Consider the following 18,999-nt stretch of genomic DNA (forward strand, 5'->3'; position numbering starts at 1 on the left):
AGATTTTCACTTATTTATTTATTGGTCAGAGAGAGAGAGAAAGAGCGAGCACAAGCAGGGGGAGCAGCAGGCAGAGGATGAGGGAGAAGCAGGTTCCCTACTGAGCAGGGAGCCGGAAGCTTAACCACCTGAGCCACCCAGGCATCCCTGAGTGGAGATATGCTCAAAGGGAAGAAAAGAACTTTCGCCTTGAGCTCAGACGGAGCACCACAGGGCTGCAGAGGAGAGCCCCACCCCGCTGCCCACAGCCGATTGGCAGGCATCCTACCACAGCCATCAGCCTCCCTCCTAGTCCTGTCCTGGCTCCCATTTCCTGCAGTCCAAGTGAACTTGACCACGGTAGCTGAGCCAGCCAGCTTCCTTACAAAAATTTCCACTGGGTGTCACACGGCTCAGTTTCCCTGCAAGGTCCGGCCTGGTGTTCTGGTCTGAGCAGGGAAAAACATCATCAGGGCTGGCTGCTCACAAAGGCAAACAGAGGGATTAAAGAGGAAGAAGGAGGAAGACACTTTTGCAAATGGACCGGAATGACACTGTATTTAACCTAATTACCTGCCAAGCCACATGCAGCCATTAAAGGATCCATATTCTGTAATAGCGTTTCCTGCTGTGGAAATACTCACCCACGCACAGGATGTTGAAGCAGAAGCCCTCGCTGACGGACTTATTCACCAGCTGGTCGGGCAAGCTGTCAAACCCCACGTGTCCAGCCAGGGGGACCGTGCGGCAACCTTCACCCTAATTTGGGAGGGGAGGCGGAGAGGGGAGAAAATGAAAATGTGCTTAAAAGCAATCTGGGTTCTCCCTTCTTATGCATATGACCCACAAGCGAGGAAGTAGTCCCCCAAACCCAAGCCGGGTGGGTCCCCATCTTCCCTTAGCTCCTCCCTGCCCCGAAGCAGAAGGGCCACTGGCTTAGAAGTCATGGCTTCTCAAGTGCAGGCCTCTGTGGGCTCCACAGTGAAGGTCACCATGGGTCCACGCAGAGCAAACTGCCCAGGTGGCTTCTGGGACAGTGGGGGAGGGCGGGGTCAGGGGACGAGGTTCACGGTCATGGGGTTACGCTCCACGCCACCACTGAAAAGCCAGGTCATCTCCCCGTGACTCCGGTTCCTTGCACATCTGTCCATTGGTCGGGGGACTCAAAGGAGCTTCGCACAAGGCCTGGTCCGTGCCTAAGCATCCGGTAAATATTACAAAAGGACTTCAGAAAGCAATTCCTCCTCTCTCCAGGCCATGGGGGGCAAACACAATGGGGGCGCAGTTTAAAGGGCAAGAGACTAGGCTTGGAAATGAGACTCAGTGAGAGTCCCACCCCCTTCACCTTCTGACCTCGGACAAGTTACTTAAGTCCTCTGAGTTTGCCCATCTGTCAAGTCAGGGACAAGTAGTGACTAGCTCATAGGGCTGGGGTGAGGACCCCACGGACGATTGGTCCATGAGCTCTGGGCGTGGTGCCTGGGATGTGGGGAGCCTCCCATTGACAGAAGCTGCTCCTGCTAGGGCTCCGGGAGGCTACCCCTCTCCTCAGAGTCCCCAAATAACACGTGATGCCATGGGACACTTGGGAATCCCCCTCACCCCCGCCAGCTTGAGAGAGCTGCCTCCGTGCTTGCCCCCACCTGCTTCCCTGGTCTCCAAGGTCAGCCAAGCCATTCTCAGCCCTGGAAAGCAGAGGGCCCTTGCTTCACCTGTTAGTCCCAGCGCTTCTAACTGTTAGTGGTTTTGTAAAGCAGGGAGAGCCTCAAACTGGGGCAGGCTTCCAAGGAGCCAGGGGGGGGGAAAAAGAGGCCTGCGTGTACTCAAGAAAAGTGCTAACTGCCAACGGCCCCACGGGAAGAGAGAAGGGCAGTCCGAAGCAGCTAGACAGGAACCACCGGCGGGCTATGTAAGGAGTTGGGAGTTTCTGGTGGGTGGGAGCTCCACCAAGATTTCAGGGAACCAGAAAAGGACCCAGAGCAAGCCAAGAAGGGCATGGTCCATGTCAGGAGGCCCGCCCCAGCATCCCGGGCTGTGTTAACTGGCAGCACTTTCTGCTGCCTGCACCTGCTTTCAAGCTAGGTCCCTAAGTGCGCATTTGCACTTGGAGAGGGATGGGCTGAGCCTATCCACAGCTGCTGTTGCCAGAACGGCGGCCCAGGTAGCCCCTTCACCCAGTCATGCCGTCGGGTCTTCCAAGAGCGAGAGACAGGGCTAGGGCCGGGACTGCCATCTGGAAAGTTCCTTACCCTCACACGTCTTCCCCCACGCCCTCCCAGCGGAGTGTTCCTGACACACAACCATATGCCAAAGTTCAGTCTGAGCTGGTGTCTGACGGGCCCCAGAGGGGCACCTGAGAACAGCTGGGTTTCCTGCGTGGGCCACGGCCCTTGGGCGCTGGTTCTACATGCACCCCTTTCTGCTTCCCCTCACCCCTTCCTCCTCCTTTTTCTTAGAGCAAACAAACGAAGATGCAAGTTTCCCACCAGTTGTTCTTGGTCCTCAACATGGCAGGGGAGACAGAGACTTAAGAGCCAAAGTAGGCTTTCTCCGCGGGTCCTCCTACATAGCAGGCATCGGAAATTGGGACACACTTGGAGCTGAGGTTTCCTGAGCCATATTTTATCGGCCCTGGCTGCCTCTTCCTGTCTCCAAATTCAGCACCATGAAACTCTGGCCTCTGGTCCAAGCGCCAAAAGGAAAGAGAATTTTCAAACTGAACATAGTGGAGACGTGGGAAGAAAGCTACTCCTTTTCTTTTCAAGATTTTATTTATTTACTTATTTATTTAAAATATTTTATTTATTTTTTGAAGACAGAGATCATAAGTAGGCAGAGAGGCAGGCAGAGGGGGGTGGGGGAAGCAGGCTCCCTGCTGAGCAGAGAGCCTGATGCAGGACTCGATCCCAGGACCCTGAGATCATGACCTGAGCTGAAGGCAGAGGCTTAACCCCCCGAGCCGCCCAGGTGTCCCTGGATTTTATTTATTTACTGACATATTTACTGACAGGAAGAGAGAGAGCCCAGCAGAGGGTAGCAGCAGAGGGAGAAGCAGGCTGCCCACAGAGCAGGGAGCCCATCACGGGGTTTGATCCCAGGACCCTGGGACCTGAGCCAAAGATAGATGCTTAACAGATTGAGCCACCCAGGTGCCCCTCCTCTTCTTCCTACTTTTTTTTTTTTTTTAATTAAGAGAGGGAGAGATGGGTGCCTGCGTGGCTCAGTGGGTTGAGCGTTAGACTCTTGGTTTCAGCTCAGGTGAAGTCATGGGATGGAGTCATAGGATGGAGCCTGGGTCAGGCTCCACGCTAGGTGCAGAGTCTCCTTGGGTTCCTCTCCCTCTGCCCCCTCCCAGCACTTCTCTCTCTCTCTAAAGTAAATGAACAGCTAAATCTTTTAAAAAGAGAGAGAGAGAGAGAGGGCAGGGGGAGGGACAGGAGAGAATCATAAGCAGGCTCCACGCCCAGTGCGGAGCCCTACAGAGAGCCCGACATGGGGCTCCATCTCACGACCTTGAGATCATGACCTGAGCCGAAATCAAGAGTCTATGCTTAACTGACTCAGCCACCCAAGCCCCCTTCCACACCTTATTCTTAAAGACTTCCTACATTGTCAACAACTCACCAAGAACCTCCCATGTGCCCCCCTCCCCCTGCCACTGTTCCCTCCCACCTAGCACAGTGCTGTAAAGAGCCTTAAATAGAAGAAGAAAGAGTATGGGCTTTATTTCCTAGGCAACGGCATTTGGGGGCCCTTTGAGTGTTTTTGAGCATGATACAAGTGGCGTTTTTTGAAAGATCATTCCAGCTGCAGGACGTTTGATTGACTGGAGGAGAGAGAGAGCTGAAGCAGGAAGACAGATGACTCCAATAACATGATCCTGGCAGAGTGACATCCAGGCACGGTGCCAATAAATGCTGGTTGAACTGAGCTGCTCTGACTTGGGACTCAGGAGGGAGGAACAGACTTGAGACATGTCCTCCCGAAGGGTGATCGCTCCATCAGTGATCGGGTAAGTGGGAGTGAAGCGCAGGGCAATCACAAGGTTCTGAGCCTGGGAGCTTGGATTGGTGGCACCATGGGCAGAAAAAAGAGAAGCCAGGAAAGGGTGCTTGTTCAGTGGGGGAAATGGAGGATTCTGGTTTTAAATAAGCTATTAAGAAACATTACATTTATGGGGGGTTTTAGTTTCTAAAAAGCAAGTTCGCTGTAGAAATTTTACAACACAGGGAAAATGATAAAAGAGAAAACAACAAACACTCATAACATTCATGTGTTCTGTATACCTTTTGTTTCTTACAAAATAGGGATAATTCTATATATTCCTTTTCGTAGCCTGACACTTAACAAGAGTGTGGATGTTTTCCTGAGAAATTAAGCATACTTCTAAAACATTATTTGTACTGGCCACATAGCATTCTACAGAACTAATCTTCCACTGCTAGACATTCCACATGTTTCCAAGTTTTAAACAATAGAAACAATAATTCTTGTCCTTACAGGTTTGCATAGATCTTTGATTATTGTCTTAAGTTAAATTCCTAGAACTGAAGCCCACTGGGTCCAAGGGCACACACCTTTGAAAGACTTTGGTACATATTGCGAAATCATTCAATAGAGAATAGTACAAACGTCTTATTTCCACCACCAATACAGGAGAGGGTCTGTTTAAGCGGAGCTCCAGTGGCGCAATCGGTTAGCGCGCGGTACTTATACAGGAGAGGGTCTGTTTACCTATACTTAGACCAACCCTAAGTTTCTGAGGCTTTTAAACCACTGTGAAAGGATCATTGAAAAATGGCATCACGACGTTTAACCGCTTGTATTAGTGAAGGTGAACATTCTTTTTATGGTTCAACTCTATACATGCATGTGTACAAGGTACACATATATGTGAGTTGCCTATTCATGTCCTTGCCCATTTTTTTTTAATTGGTGCTTGTCTCTGTCTTCTGGATTTGTAAAAGCATGTTTTTAAAGACTTTTATTTATTTATTTGAGAGAGAGAAAGAGCAAGAGCACGAGCCAGGGGAGAAGCAGAGGGAGAGGGCCAAGAAGACTCAGAGCTGAGCACGGAGCTCAACGCAGGGCTCGATCCCAGGACTCTGAGATCACGACCTGAGCTGAAATCAAGAGTTGGACATTCAACCGACTGAGCCACCCAGGTGCCCCAAAGCATTCTGTACGTTAAGGAAAATATGACAGTTTTGATTTTCTGGTGAGATATGCAGGAGAAGAAATCCAACAATTACTTACCCATATGGGACTGTAGGCTCAAGGAGAATTCAGGACTGGGGTATGAATTTAGGAGTGGGAGGTATGAAACTGGATGTGTTCTCCAAGAGATTGTACAGAAAAGAGCTGGAGATTGAATATAGGAAATGCCCACAAGTAAGGAATGGGAGGATGGAAAGGATTCTTCCACACGAGGGAAATGATCAGAAAAATAAGACATGACCCAGGGGCGCCTGGGTGGCTCAGTGGGTTAAGCCGCTGCCTTTGGCTTGAGTCATGATCTCAGGGTCCTGGGATCGAGCCCCGCATCGGGCTCTCTGCTCTGCAGGGAGCCTGCTTCCTCCTCTCTCTCTCTCTGCCTGCCTCTCTGCCTACTTGTGATCTCTCTCTGTGTCAAATAAATAAATAAAATCTTAAAAAAAAAAAAAAGACATGACCCAATAATTTTCTAGCACCAGAGGCCAAGTTTGAAGTCAGGAAGAATTACAGAGAAATAACCATTAATCTGAAATTTGGTGAATTTGGTGAATTTAGAATCCTTATTTCTTCTGTGTCTTTTTACCTAGTGTCTATCCAATACGCAAAAATTAACTGGGAGGTTTGGGGACGAGGGGACATGGGATCTGGTTACTGTGTTTTTCTTGCTAAGATTTGAGAAGAAAACTTTTTGTCTCAGTGCTTGTAGTTGAGAAAGCTTCAAAAATGTATTTGTGTATATATTTCCTGCTTTAGGAAATCCTGTCTAGCAAGCACCATTGACTCTTGTTTTGATAAATCTTATAAGATGTCAAGGTCATCATTATGAGTATTAGTCCTCATTGTTCAGAGCTAAATATGTAGAGGCAAAAAGGACATTGGACTGAATGTACACTGACCCCAGGACAGCCCCTGGAAGTTTCTGTCCTCTCCCTCATTAAAGCTCTGCTATCTTATCTCTTTCCTCTTTCTTCTTAAGGTGGCCTGATTACCTGAGGCCTTAATTACTCTGACTGCAGTTAACTGCCCATTCCCTGGATTACAATGTGTGCAAGAGAAGATGGAATTGACAGCTTGGCCCTACCTCAAGTTATCATCTGGAGTAGCAGGTGGTGGGTGCCATGTTTAAGGCTGGAACTGAGATGTCAGAAGGGCCACAGTCACCCATCTCTGGGGCACCTGGGTGGCATCTGCCTTCGGCTCAGTTCATGATCCCAGGGTCCTGGGATCGAGTCCTGCATCCGGCTCCCTGCACAGCGGGGAGTCTGCTTCTCCCTCTCCCTCTGATCCTCCCCCACCCCCAACTTATGTGTTCTCACACCGTCTCTCAAATAAATCAATAAAATCTTTTTTTTTTTTAAGGGCCCATCTCCTGTCACCCTGCAACCTCCCTAGGAATCTATTCTGCAGAAAGTTAGTATCTGTACAAAGATCCATGTACAAGGAACTTCATTACAGCATGATGACAATACTGAAATACTAGGGCGAAAACTCATAAATGTCTGAAAATAGAAAAATATTTAACTAAATTATGGTACATGTATATTCTAGAATATTCTGCAGGCGTTAAGAAGAATGCGGTAGGTCTTGGGGCACAAGGGTGGCTCAGTTTCTTGAGCACCCGACTCTTGGTTTCTGCTCAGTTTGTGATCTCGGGGTCGTGGGATGAGCCCCCACATCAGGCTCTGCACTCAGCGGGGAGCCTGCTTGAGGTTCTCTCTCTCCCTCTCCCTCTGCCCTCCCCCCACTCATGTGTACTCACTCTCTCTCTCTCTCTTTCTCTCTCTCTCTCTCTCCCTCCCTAAAATAAATAAATAGGGGCGCCTGGGTGGCTCAGTTGGTTAAGCGTCTGCCTTCGGTTCAGGTCACGATCCCAGGGTCCTGGGATTGAATCCAGCGTTAGGCTTCCCACTCAGGGAGGAGCCTGCTTGTCTTTCCCTCTGCCTGGGGCTCCCTCTACTTGTGCTCGCTCTCTGTCAAATAAATAAAATAAAAATCTTTTAAAAATAATAAATTAAATACATAAATAAATCCTTGAAAAGGAAGAAGAATGCAGCAGGTCTGTATGTGCCAAGGCAAATATCTCCAAGACATATTCCAATGTAGAAAAAAGAGGCTGAAGAACAAGCAGCACAGGGGGAGACCACATGTGCAAAAAAAAAAAAAAAGCCCGATATATGTGTGCTTGCGCATAAATGGTTGTGAATGCATAGAAAGAAGCCAAGAAAAAAGTCCCACCAAACCCAGGAACGTCGGTGGCTACCTCGGGGGAGCGATACTGAAACAGGGGCTTACACAAGGGGCTAGTCTGTATGCTTCCGTATTATTTGATCCTTTTACAGCATGAATGTATTCACACAATACCCATGTCATTTAAAAACATTTTTAATACAAGAAAAGAGAGCTCTCACTCAGCTTTGCAGCAGGGGTAATTAGGATGCCAAATCTGAGAAGAGCTAAAAGGAAGGCAAAATGAAAGAGTGCTCCTGAGAATTGGGAGAGCCCCCCTCCCCCCCCATTACATTTCCTGTTTTCTCCCCATCTGCAGTCACCTGTGGTTTGAAATACGTTATACCACATTTCATATCACGGGCAGAAACACCGCTCTCTTTCTCTTCCGCCTCGTCCCCTGGGGACACACCAATTTCATTTTTTAATTGAATATTCAAAGGTGCAAGTTACTAAGAACGAGTTATGGCGGTTCCAGCTGTGCAACTTGCTCCCATTGCTGTTATTCTGAAAACAGAGTCCCATAAGCACCCCGATGGGCAGTCCCTGTCTCCCTGTCCCCCTCCCCCACCCCATCCCTCTTCCAGCCTTGGCGGGATAGGAAGCAAGAGGTCCAGGAGGCCTCTGGGAACTGAGGATCCATCTGTATCAGTGGAGTTTCCCCGCCTCCGCCTCGAGTTGGGGGAGCTGAGTTAGTAGCTGATATGTTGAAGAAGGAAACCAAAACAAGGCACCTGGCTGGCTCAGTGGGTAGAGCATGGGACTCTTGCTCTCGGGGTCGTGGGTTCAAGCCCCATGTGGGAGGCAGAGATGACTTAAATCAATAAAGAAGTACAGAAGCATGAGGCCAAAACATAAAGGTTGGAACTCATCGCGCCTTTCCCTAAACTTTCTCCTCTGGCCTCTGCACCTTGTAGATACACTGTAAGTAGGATTCGCTCCAACAGTCTCACATGTCACTTACTGGTGGGCCTGATCTCTCACACCTTTCCTTTCTCCATCTCCGTCCCAGCCCTGAATGCCAATCTTTGGGTAAGGGGCAGAGGGAGAGAGAAAATCTTAAGCAAGTTCCACACCCAGCATAGAACCCCACTCGGGGCTCGATCTCACCACCCCGAGATCATGACCTGAGTCCAAATCAAGAGCCAAAGCTTAAGGGACTGCGCCCCCCAGATGCCCCTAAATACCGATCTTTTCTTTAATTATTTTTATTAACATATAAAGTATTATTAGCCCCAGGAGTACAGGTCTGTGACTCATCAGGCTTACACATTTCATAGCACATACCCTCCCCAGTGTCCATCACCCCGACACCCTCTCCCTCCCCCAACCCCAGCAGCCCTCAGTTTGTTTCCTGAGATTAAGAGTCTCTTATGGTTTTTCTCCCTCCTGGTCCCATTAAATACGGATCTTTGATAGATCCTGCAACCCTCAGGATGATCAAAATCAAACAATAGTTCAATGATGCACAATGGAATATTAAGCAGGTGACAAAGACATTTTCTAAGAATATTCAGTGACATGGGAAAATGATCACCCAATAGGCAAATAACAAAACAAAACAAAACCCTATATATACAGGATCATTCCAATCATGGGGGAAAGCATATATATATATTTTTTAAATTTTTATTTATTTGACAGAGAGACACAGCGAGAGAGGGAACACAAGCAGGGGGAGTGGCAGAAGGAGAAGCAGGCTCCCGGCCAAGAAGGGAGCCCTATGCGGGGCTTCAGCCCAGGATTCTGGGATCAGGACATGAGCTGAAGGCAGAACCTTAATGACTGAGCCACCCAGGCACTCCACCTGAATGTACTTTTTAAAGTTCGGAAGAATATACAGTTGACTCTTGAACAACGCAGTTTGAATTGCCTGGGTCCACGTATGCATGCATTTATTCCCCATAAATACAAGAAAGGACTACAAATGTGTTTTCCCTTCCTTATGCTTTTCTTTTTTTTTAAGATTTTATTTATTTATTAGAGAGAGCCGGGGAGGGGAGGCAGGGGGAGAGAGAGAGAAAATCTCAAGCGGACTCCGAGCTGAGCAAGGTCTCAGTATGAGGGCGGAGCTGATGTGGGACTTGATCTCACAACCTCACGACCTGAGCCGAAATCAAGAGTTGGACACTTAACCAACTGAGTCCCCCAGGTGCCCCCCTTATGGTTTTCTTAATAACATTTTACTTTCTCTAGCTTACTTTCCTGTAAGAATACAGTGTGTCATACAGATAACATACAAAAGATGTGCTTGTCCTGCTATTCCTGTTACGGGTACAGCTTCCAGTCAGCAGTAGGCTTCTGAGTAGTTAAGTTTTGGGGGAGATGAAAGTTATACGTGGATTCTTGATTCTTCACTGCAGGGGGTTAGCACCCCCAACCCCTGTGTTGTTCAAAGTCAACATTATACCAAAACGGTGACAACAGTTACTTTTGGGGGCGCCTGGGTGGCTCAGTTGGTTAAGCATCTGCCTTTGGCTCAGGTCATGATCTGGGGTCCTGGGATCAAGCCCAGCATTGGACTCTCTGCTCAGCGGGAAGCCTGCTTCTCCCTCTCCCACGCCCCCTGCTTCTGTTCCCTCTCTCATTGTATCTCAGCTCTCTGTGTCAAATAAATAAATAAAATCTAAAAAAAAAGATACTTTCGGGTAGAGGGAATGTGGACACTGTTGCTTTTCTGTGTCTTCCAAATTTCCAACAATAGGCATCTTTTACCTTTTTGGGGGGCAGATTTTATGTTTATAATCAGAGTAGAAAAATGTCATGTTTTCTTAAAGATTTTACGACGATGCTTTCCAAGACAAGAGAAGTAGCCTCAGATATTTTAGCAAAATCTTCAACCACAGCTACGAGAAAGGTGCTTTACATACAGATAATCAGAAAATCCAGTTAAGTAGTCCACTTTGGGGCAGTTTTATTGTATGTAAACATTTATTTTCCCCATATGAGAACAAAGCCCTATTATTGTCCTTACTATAACATTATATATATATAACTTATTATACGGTATAACTTATTATTCTAAGGATTCATGGGAACAAGAAGTCAAATCACATATCCACAAACATCCAGAAAAACTGCTTGCTGCAGCAATCAGGTGGCTGAGAGCCCTCTCCACGGCCTCCAGTCGGGGAAGTGGACGCCACTGTATTATTGGCCCTAAGAACCACAAAAACACTGATAAGTTCCCAGAGATTATTAAAAAAAAAAAAAAAACCCTCCAGTGTGTCTCCCACGGCAAATGTCAGGATTTCCCTCCTGCCGATTAAGCCAGGCTAAGAGGAAACTGACAAGAGTAGCAATGCCCTGAATTGGGAGAGAGACGTTTGGAAGGGGGGGCCCTTTCCAAGGAAAGAGAAATCTTGCCCACCTGGGCCTTTCAGTGGGGAAGCAGCTTCAGGGACCCTGGGGAAGCACAAAGGAAACCATCTTTACCATGCAGGGAGAAGGCCCATTTTTGGCAAATCCAATAGAAGAAACTCTGGATTTTAATACACCAGATCAGTTCCTGAGTGGCTTTTCATTCTATAAAAGGATTCGCAGCAGGATTCCATTAAATGGCCAGCTCTCCTAGTGCATTTAAAATGGGATTCAAATAGACAGAAATTCAGCCGTCATGTACCTTTATAGGAAGACAATAGCTCACTACACCTATGGGCAGACCATCTGAACCACTGTTTCTGTTCCGCTTACAGAGATCCTGCTGAGCTCAAAGCACAGACTTGCCTTTCCCTCAACTCTCTCCCCACCCTGCTCGCTCGGGAGTCAAAGCAGGGAAGAGGTGGAGTTCAAGTCGTCCACCTCGGACGGATATAGAAGCAGGCTAGAGCCTAAGAGAAATTAAGCTGGAGAACAAGGAAACAGAGGACCATACAGCGTCAGAGCTGGTCGCGGACCTGAAGGCTCACCTACGCCAACCCGCTCATTTCGCAAAAGGGGAAACTGTCTGAGAGAGAGGAAGTGACTTGGCCCAAGTCACGGAGGGGTTTGGGGCAGAGAGCGGAGGGGTGCAGGGCTCCCGGCCCTGGTGAGCGCAGGGCCGCTTTAGGGTGGGAAAGCTTGACTCCAAGTTGGTAGGTATTTTCTTTCAAGCTGCTAAAGTTCTGGGGGCATCGGGCTTGTGGCTTAAGGACAAGAGTCACAGATCACGACCTGGACCCCAGTGTGCTCACCGAGGTGGGTCTGGCCCATGGAGGGCAACTGAGGCAGTCTGATTTGGGCCTAACTAAGCCTGAGCCCCAGGGCGACCTAACCCAACTAGCCAGATTCTAGGTAAAAGCCAGTTCCATCTCAGGCCAGGGGCCACTCCTGCTGGTAGCAGGTCACCTTTCCCACATAAAGCCAGATTCCCTCCGGGCTGGGCTCTTTAAACAGAGTTTTCGAGGTGTTCTGGCCACTGTTATCTCTAATCTGCTTTAAAAAAAAAAAAAAAAAAAAGGTTTACTCACAGGCCTCTGGATGAATGCCCAGCTGTCCTCTAGGGAGCCTGAATTTGCCTCTGCCTCCATCTGGTCTCATTTAAAGTGGATCTAAGAAAACCCAGTTCCTGCCTCCTCGCCGGTGCTCAGAGCCGGGGCCTCCGCTGGGAAAGGAAACTCGGCACCGCCTCACACCTCATCAGGGTCAGAAAGCAGAGATCTGTGGCTGTTACCCCAGGGCCTTCTTTAGCGGGTTCCAGGGTGCCCTGCCAGGAGAAACCTGAGCCCTGATCCTGTCTCCCACCTCCCCACCCCGGAAAAGGCCTGCAAATCTTTTTCCCAGTCACCTTTAAGTGAGTGGAACAGATGACCCAAGTCCAGGGCCAGCAAGGAGCATGCGGCATAATTCTCACCCTCCTTGAGCACATATGTGGCCTCCTTCCTCTTGTAGGCGGCGGAGAAACCCACGGTTTCAAATCCCAGCAGCAGAAGCCTCCTCCTGCCAAACCGAGGAGGAAGGGTCTGTGTTTCTAATTTATTCGGCTCCTCCCCCCCCCCAGTTGTTACTTAAAATAATCCATCATTACACGGCTGGTGGCTCCAAGATTTTTATTTAAAGCAATATGGGAAGAAAGAAAAAAGAAAACCCACACGTAACCCATGACTGAGCTATCTGGGATTGAAGCGGAGAATCTTTTCACCATCACGGATAGAGGCATCCAAGGATAATCTTCTCTGAGCTACACCCTCCCCCCTACGGGTGCACTGGGGTGGGGAGGAATGCAGTGAAGAGAGGGGAAAGTTAGGGTCTGGCAGGATTTTTATTTCTTAGAAACTTCGCGAAAAGGGCAGGTTTGGTTGTTTTGAACGGATCTGTGTCATCCGGTGTGGGTCTCACTGTTTCAGCCACTAACCCTGTACCCATAAAAGAAGAAAACACAAAGACTCGTCTGGGAAATATAGATGACAGCATTTGGAGACCGTTGAAAGAAACCTGTTCCACTTATCCATGGTATTCTCTTTCCTTTCTCTTCTCCTTCTCTTTCTTGAATGTGGTCCAAAGAGTACACACCACTTACAAGCCCTTCTCAGTTGTTCGCGCTAATATAAAACCATGGCTCTGATAATCCAGAAACCCAGGCAAGTCTAGAAATCAATCCTGTTTGGTTTTGGAATACCTTTTTCCAGAGGACTTATCTTCCTAATTAGTTTTGCTCAGGCTCCTGCAACGGGTGTGTTCCCTTACAGCGCACAAAGGGAGGGGCCGTGCTGGGTAACAAAGCCCGCAATTAACGGAAAATTTACAGCACGGGCTCCGCAAGGTAAATGCTATGCACATGACTGCAGATCAAAATCTCATTATACCATACAGACAAACCGCTCAGCTGTAATGCAGTTTTGTAATAAGAACACTGCTAACACTCAACATTTCCAGGATTTAGGAAATGAAAGGAAACGGGTATGATTCTTGCCTGTCATGGTGGTGGGGGGCGCTCTCAGAGGGCACGGTCCTGTGAATGAACAAATTTGTTCATGAATGAACAAATGAAATGCTCCCAGGCCAGGAGCAGAGTGAGAGCTCACCCATCTTCACACCCACCCCCTTTCTTAGCCAAAGCCCTCAGGAGGCCTTTCTAGTCACCCACTGCCCACACTGGAGGCGGGATTGGGTCCGACTGGTAATGAATTCTTACAGCAGGCCACAGCTCGGCTGTGTAGTACTGATCACAATGATAATTATATAGTTATTTAAGTCTGCCTCCACTACTAGATAGTAAACTCCCTGAGGGAAGGGACCGTATACCTTTGGTGGGACGGAACATTGTCATTTCCTGCCCTCCCCAGCTTTTTTTTCTTTTTAAAAAATATTTTATTTATTTATTTGACAGAGATTACAAGTAGGCCTAGAGGCAGGCAGAGAGAGGGGGAGGGAAGCAGGCTCCCTGCTAAGCAGCGAGCCCAACTCCCACCCAGCTTGTCTTGACCTGACCCTAAGGCAGGGGCTGAGCCACCCGCTTGCCCCATCCCCCCAGCTTTTTCTTTGGAAAAGTCTCAAACACAGAAAAGTCAGAAAATAGTACCATGATCAGCAATGGTTTAGATCACCTTGGTTTAGATTCAATGAATTTTAATATTGGAGGCCATGTGAATTTTCTTTTTATGTTTAAAGATTTACTTATTTATTTGAGAGAGAGAGAGAGAGTGCAGGAGTGTGAGAGCAGGATGGGGGAGGGCAGAGGCAGAGAGAGAATCTCAAGCAGATGCCCAGCTGAGCACGGAGCCCTCCCCCATGCCGCACTTGATCCCATGACCCTGAGATGATCATGATCTGAGCTGATAAGAGGAGATGGCTGCTCAACTTCCTGAGCCACCCAGGCACCCCAGCCATGTAAATTTCCCTCTGTGCTGTGTCCTCAGTGGAGGTATGGGTACATACTGGGGTTTTGCTCTCCCCGCTTGGAGTAGACTATTCCTTTTAGTGAGGCAGGGAGCTTCCAGGGGGAATGGAGGGTAAATGCCATTTGGTAGCAAGACCGGAATGTAGAGGCAGGCATCTGCCAGCCTGTAGGCACTTCCCCGGGTAGGGCAGAGTTAGTCCCTGCAAAATCTTTCATTAGGGAGAAAGACCATTCCCCGGCTGCCACCGGGGGACAGCATCACTGTCCACCTTGTGGGACTGGTTCAAGCCAGACTCAATGAGCTGTTCCTTTTACAGGCCAGCACTTAACAGTCTGGACCTAAAAATGCAACACTGAAAGAAACAGCTCAATGAAAAAGCCAGAAGATGCAGCCCCTGAGGCCTGCTGGGCTGTGGCTTTCTACGTGACCTTGGACGAGTCATGTACCCTTAAAGAGTATATATTAATAGCAGCCCAAGTCACCTCACAGGTAGGGGCTGGGAGTGGGGACAGTCCAAGAATCTTCTAAAGTTCTCTAATTATTTCACAGTGTCCACAGTCTGTCTCTCCAACTATAGACCATAAGCTTAAAAGCTGGGCGCCTGGATGGCTCAGTCCATTAAATGTCTGCTTTTGGCTCCAGTCATGATTCCAAGGTCCTGGGATCATCCCAGATCCGGCTCCCTGCTCAGCAGGAAGTCTGCTTCCCCTTCTCCTCCCCACTCATGCTCTCTCGCTATCTCTGTCTCTCTTGCCTCTCAAATAAATAAATAAATAAAATTTAAAAAACAATTTTTTAAATTTAGGGTGCCTGAGTGGCTCAGTGGGTTAAAGCGTCTGCCTTCGGCTCAGGTCGTGATCCCAGAGTCCTGGGATTCAGCCCCCTCCCCCAATCAGGCTCTCTGCTCAGCGGGGAGCCTGCCTCCTCCTGTCTCTCTGCCTACTTGTGATCTCTGTCAAATAAATAAATTTAAAAAAAAATTTTTTTTAAATTAAAAAAAAATAAAAGCCAGGAATTATGTCTGCTACTTTTTTTTTTTTTTTCTGGTCGAGTTCACCAGGGCTAGCCACAGTGCTGGACACTTATCGGTGAAAAGTCAACGAGTGGACACAATGGAGAAACGGTTTTGGCATGCAGAATCTTCGTGGTGTTTGTTCAGATGGGACAGGATTGGACTGCGTACTCAAGAGCTGAACTTCCAAGCAGCATGCATGCCCAGAGAAGGGTCCTATCCAACAACTCCATGGCCTGTTTTAAGTCACTAATGATGTTACCTAACTAGCCATGGTGACCTTCAACTGATTCTGGAAAGAACACCTCCCCTGTCACGCACACAGCAAGAGTGCTGCTTGGATGGCACCATGTCTCAGAGCTCATTCAAAAGAACTCCTACGCTAGGCACACTTAAGTTGATTCTCCAGTCTTCTCTTCCCGAACCCTGGATACGTGGTCCTTGGAAGAAACAAGCAGCAACCAGACACCCAAGGTCTCCTGAGTTAATTCCATCTTGTCCTGGTGAATTACAACTTCTTGCAGACACAAAGGAGAGCAGAGAGACAAATGACACATAAACAAGAGCTTTACAGACTGGGGGGGGGGGGCAGGGAGAGTGACGTCAGTCTTCCCAGAAACCCATTTATCCTGATAACAAGGTCTCAAGTGCTTGGGCTGCTCTTTCAGCTTCGGAATCTGGCTTACAATTATCTTCTTCATCATACAGTATAGGCAAGGCCAGCCAGAGCAAACTGGAACCACACAAAGCAAACCAAAAGGCCCTAAATCACCCCCATCCACCCCCCCCCCATCTGCCAAACAAAGGGGACCTCTGGGTTGCCTCAATCTGCCTGAGGTGAAACACAACCTTCTGGAATGTTCCCCATTACGACATCTGCCCTGCAATCCTAATCCAGGCAAGGGGGACTGGTGAGGGAGCAAGGACAGGTCGATGCAAATTAATTAACTGACAAGAAAAATCATTAGTGTCCTTTTTGGTCACTAAAGACAGGGCAAGTGTAATCCAGGAGACTTAATCCCTCTACTTAAGCCATGCCACCTCTAAAATGCAGGTAACAGGGAGCAGAAAAGCACTCTGGGAACCTTCAAAATGCTACAGCAATAAATATGACAGTGCCAATCTCAGAGAGAAGAGAATTCTATCAAATTCCATGATCACAGAGCCTTGTCTACCTACTCCTGGTCCTCCTGCATCATGACAATGTAAAGATCTGGTTCTGGGGTCTGCAGGGTTTGGGTAAGTTCAGAAGAAATCATCCTGCCCTTCCAGACAGAGACAAGAGGGTGGAAAAAATTCATATATATCCTGTAGAGAAAATAAAACCAGATTCTGGATTCAGATTTTGAAAACAAAAACGAATCAATTTCAATCACAACAAATACCTAGAGGTTTGGGCTTTTTTTGTTTTTGGTTTTTTTGGTTTTTTGTTTGTTTGTTTTTGCTTTGGAATTACAGTGCATAGACTATTTCCCTAAATAAGTAAGCCACAAGGTTTAAAAACTTTTGTGTGTGTGGGGGGGGGGCTCGGAGATCTTCATCCAGTAGTATATGGTGTTGTGGGGTTCACCTACCCCTACTTCACTCTACCTCACCATAGAGTGAGTGAGGGTAACTGCGGGCTTCTGAAGACCTCCGATACCACGGAGGAAGAGAAAGGTTAGACTGTTCCCCCAAATGGAATCACCCCCTCCCTTTACAACCAAACTTCTGGTCTAAAAAAAAACCCAAACAAATATGGAGCCTCTGGTCACTTCAGTTATGGTTTCTCTGAACATCCCAGGCTGGAAAACTTCAGTTCTTTAACAGAAGGTTTTGTTTGTTTGTTTTTTGTTTTTCCAGAGTCTGTTGCCAACAAAATGAGACGGCACCGCTTTTGCAAGCCTCACACTTATTCTCCTGCGTCCCCATAGAAAGAAGCGAGCTGCACAGGTTTTGGCATACAAGCCCAGTTACGCGCAACACGCACCGGAGGCAGACCCCCAGGGGCTGGCAAACCGCCGGTCAAGGTATCCAGAAACATGCCAAAACACGCAGCCACCCCCTCCAGACCAGCGAGCTGCACACACACGCACACGCACACACGCACGCACGCACACACGGGACCCAGAGGCACCCGGCACAAGCAGAGAGGGGTTGGGACACAGGGACACATGCCACGGAGGTGAGCGCCCACAGAGAAACAGGCGGACTCATCTAGGGTCACAGACAGCCCCGGCGCCGCCGCCCGCCCAGCAGGCACGAGTGCGCGCGCGTGCACTCGGACGCTTACGGTGATACACACACACACAGAGACGCAGTCACATATGTAATGCATATGGAGAAACCCTACCCCAGCCAGTCACCTCCCCGCCCCCCACCACCACCACCACTCACCGCCTCCTGCCCCGGGCTCACCCCAGCCCCGCGCCCCTCTTCCGCAGGAGGCCTGGGTCCCGGGGAGGGGGTTGCTGGGCGCAGGGGGGCGGCCCGACGGCCGGAGGAAGCGAGACCAGGGAGCCTGGGACCTCGAGGGCTGCGCGGCTGGTTCGGCCATTCATTCGGCAACGCCCCAGTGGCGCGGCGGCAGCTGCAGCGAGGGAGGCGGCGGCGCTCACTGCAGCCCTAGGGCAATGCAAGTTCAGCGGCCGGCCCGCAGCCTCCGCCAGGCCCCCTCATCCGTCCGCCACCCGCGGGGACAGGCTGGGGGAGTGAGCCGCGGACCCCGGGAGCAGAAGTCCCGCCGCGCCTCGACTTCTGGATGCTGCCCGCTGCCCTCGCCGCGGCCGTGGCGGCGGCCAGGTCTCCTCCACCCTTCTCAGTCCCCCGGCCCCTGGCGCCGGCACCCCAGCCGGTCACTCACCACCTGGCGAGCTATATCGGTCGCTGCCATCGCTCCTGCGTCCGCCAGGGCTGCCACGGGTGCCGCCGCCACCAGAGCTAGAGCACAAGAAACAGCGGAGCTTCTCCGACAAAGAGAAAGTGTTACACTTCGGGCGCGACCAAGTCCGGTGGGGGGAGGTGCGAGGGAGGGGCCCCCGCGCCGCCGCTCCAACCCCGACCTCCCCTCTATCGCCCACCCCCTCGGAAGTGGGGTATGGGGAGGGGGCGGATTTCACGCCCCGCTTCCCCCTACAGCGAACCCAGTTCCAGTTCTCCCTGCAACCTCAGCTGTAGGCCTTTGCGAAGGGGGGCGGGGGCTCCCCTCGGTGACCACGTCCTCTGCCCCCCCCGCCACTGGCTCCGTGGTACGTCCCGACCTCTGCTGAATTGTCACACCCCCCTGCTCTCGCCTTACATCCCAGAGTCCCCAGACCCCGGAGGCTGGAAGGGAGCCCCCGCCCCTCCCCCTCCCGCGCACAGCTTGGCGGCTGAGCTCTGCAGTCCTCCTCCCCCTCCTCCCAGCCCCCTGTACCCCCTCTTCCTCTCCACGGAGATCTCAGGGTGCTCCGATGGGAGCGCCAGCGGCTGGAGACGCGAGGCTCCTCTACACCTCCTCCCACCGCCCCCCATGGCCCGGGAGGGGGCAGCTGCGGCACCTGCCGCTCCACAGTGGAGCTTAGATAGAGGGGGCAGTTGAGGGGATCTGCACTGCGGCCCCGCAACTGAGCTGTGACGTGCGGAGTCCGAGGCCCGCAGACTCGAGGTCCCCTTCTGCCCTGGGGTTTCCAAGCCTCGGATGCTGTAGGCTGTAAATTCGTGGAGCCGAGCTCACCACTCCTGGGTCCTTCATACGGACAGACCCCTCACTCCTCTCCCCACCAAGCCCTA

General features: G+C 50.0%; 1 protein-coding gene across 9 annotated transcripts in view; it reads right to left on the reverse strand.

Moving 5' to 3' along the window:
- The window catches only part of SEPTIN6 (septin 6), a 59,475-nt gene extending 41,093 nt beyond the window's left edge, over positions 1–18,382 (reverse strand). For 5 of the 9 annotated variants that reach the window (XM_032329580.1, XM_032329579.1, XM_032329578.1 and 2 more), the window contains exons 1-3: positions 17,626–17,800; positions 12,185–12,336; positions 624–738 (exon numbers count right to left, since the gene is read on the reverse strand). In XM_032329580.1, the coding sequence (XP_032185471.1) occupies positions 624–738; positions 12,185–12,336; positions 17,626–17,785 (427 nt within the window). In that variant the 5' untranslated portion in view covers positions 17,786–17,800. Of the gene's footprint in view, positions 1–623; positions 739–11,867; positions 11,993–12,184; positions 12,337–17,625; positions 17,801–18,091 lie in introns of those variants that run through there. The other 4 variants (XM_032329582.1, XM_032329577.1, XM_032329584.1 and 1 more) reach the window with 4 other exon arrangements.
- Positions 18,383–18,999: the final 617 nt, after the last annotated feature.

The sequence above is a fragment of the Mustela erminea genome, chromosome X (genome assembly GCF_009829155.1).
Source record: "Mustela erminea isolate mMusErm1 chromosome X, mMusErm1.Pri, whole genome shotgun sequence".
Taxonomy (NCBI): Eukaryota; Metazoa; Chordata; class Mammalia; order Carnivora; family Mustelidae; genus Mustela; species Mustela erminea.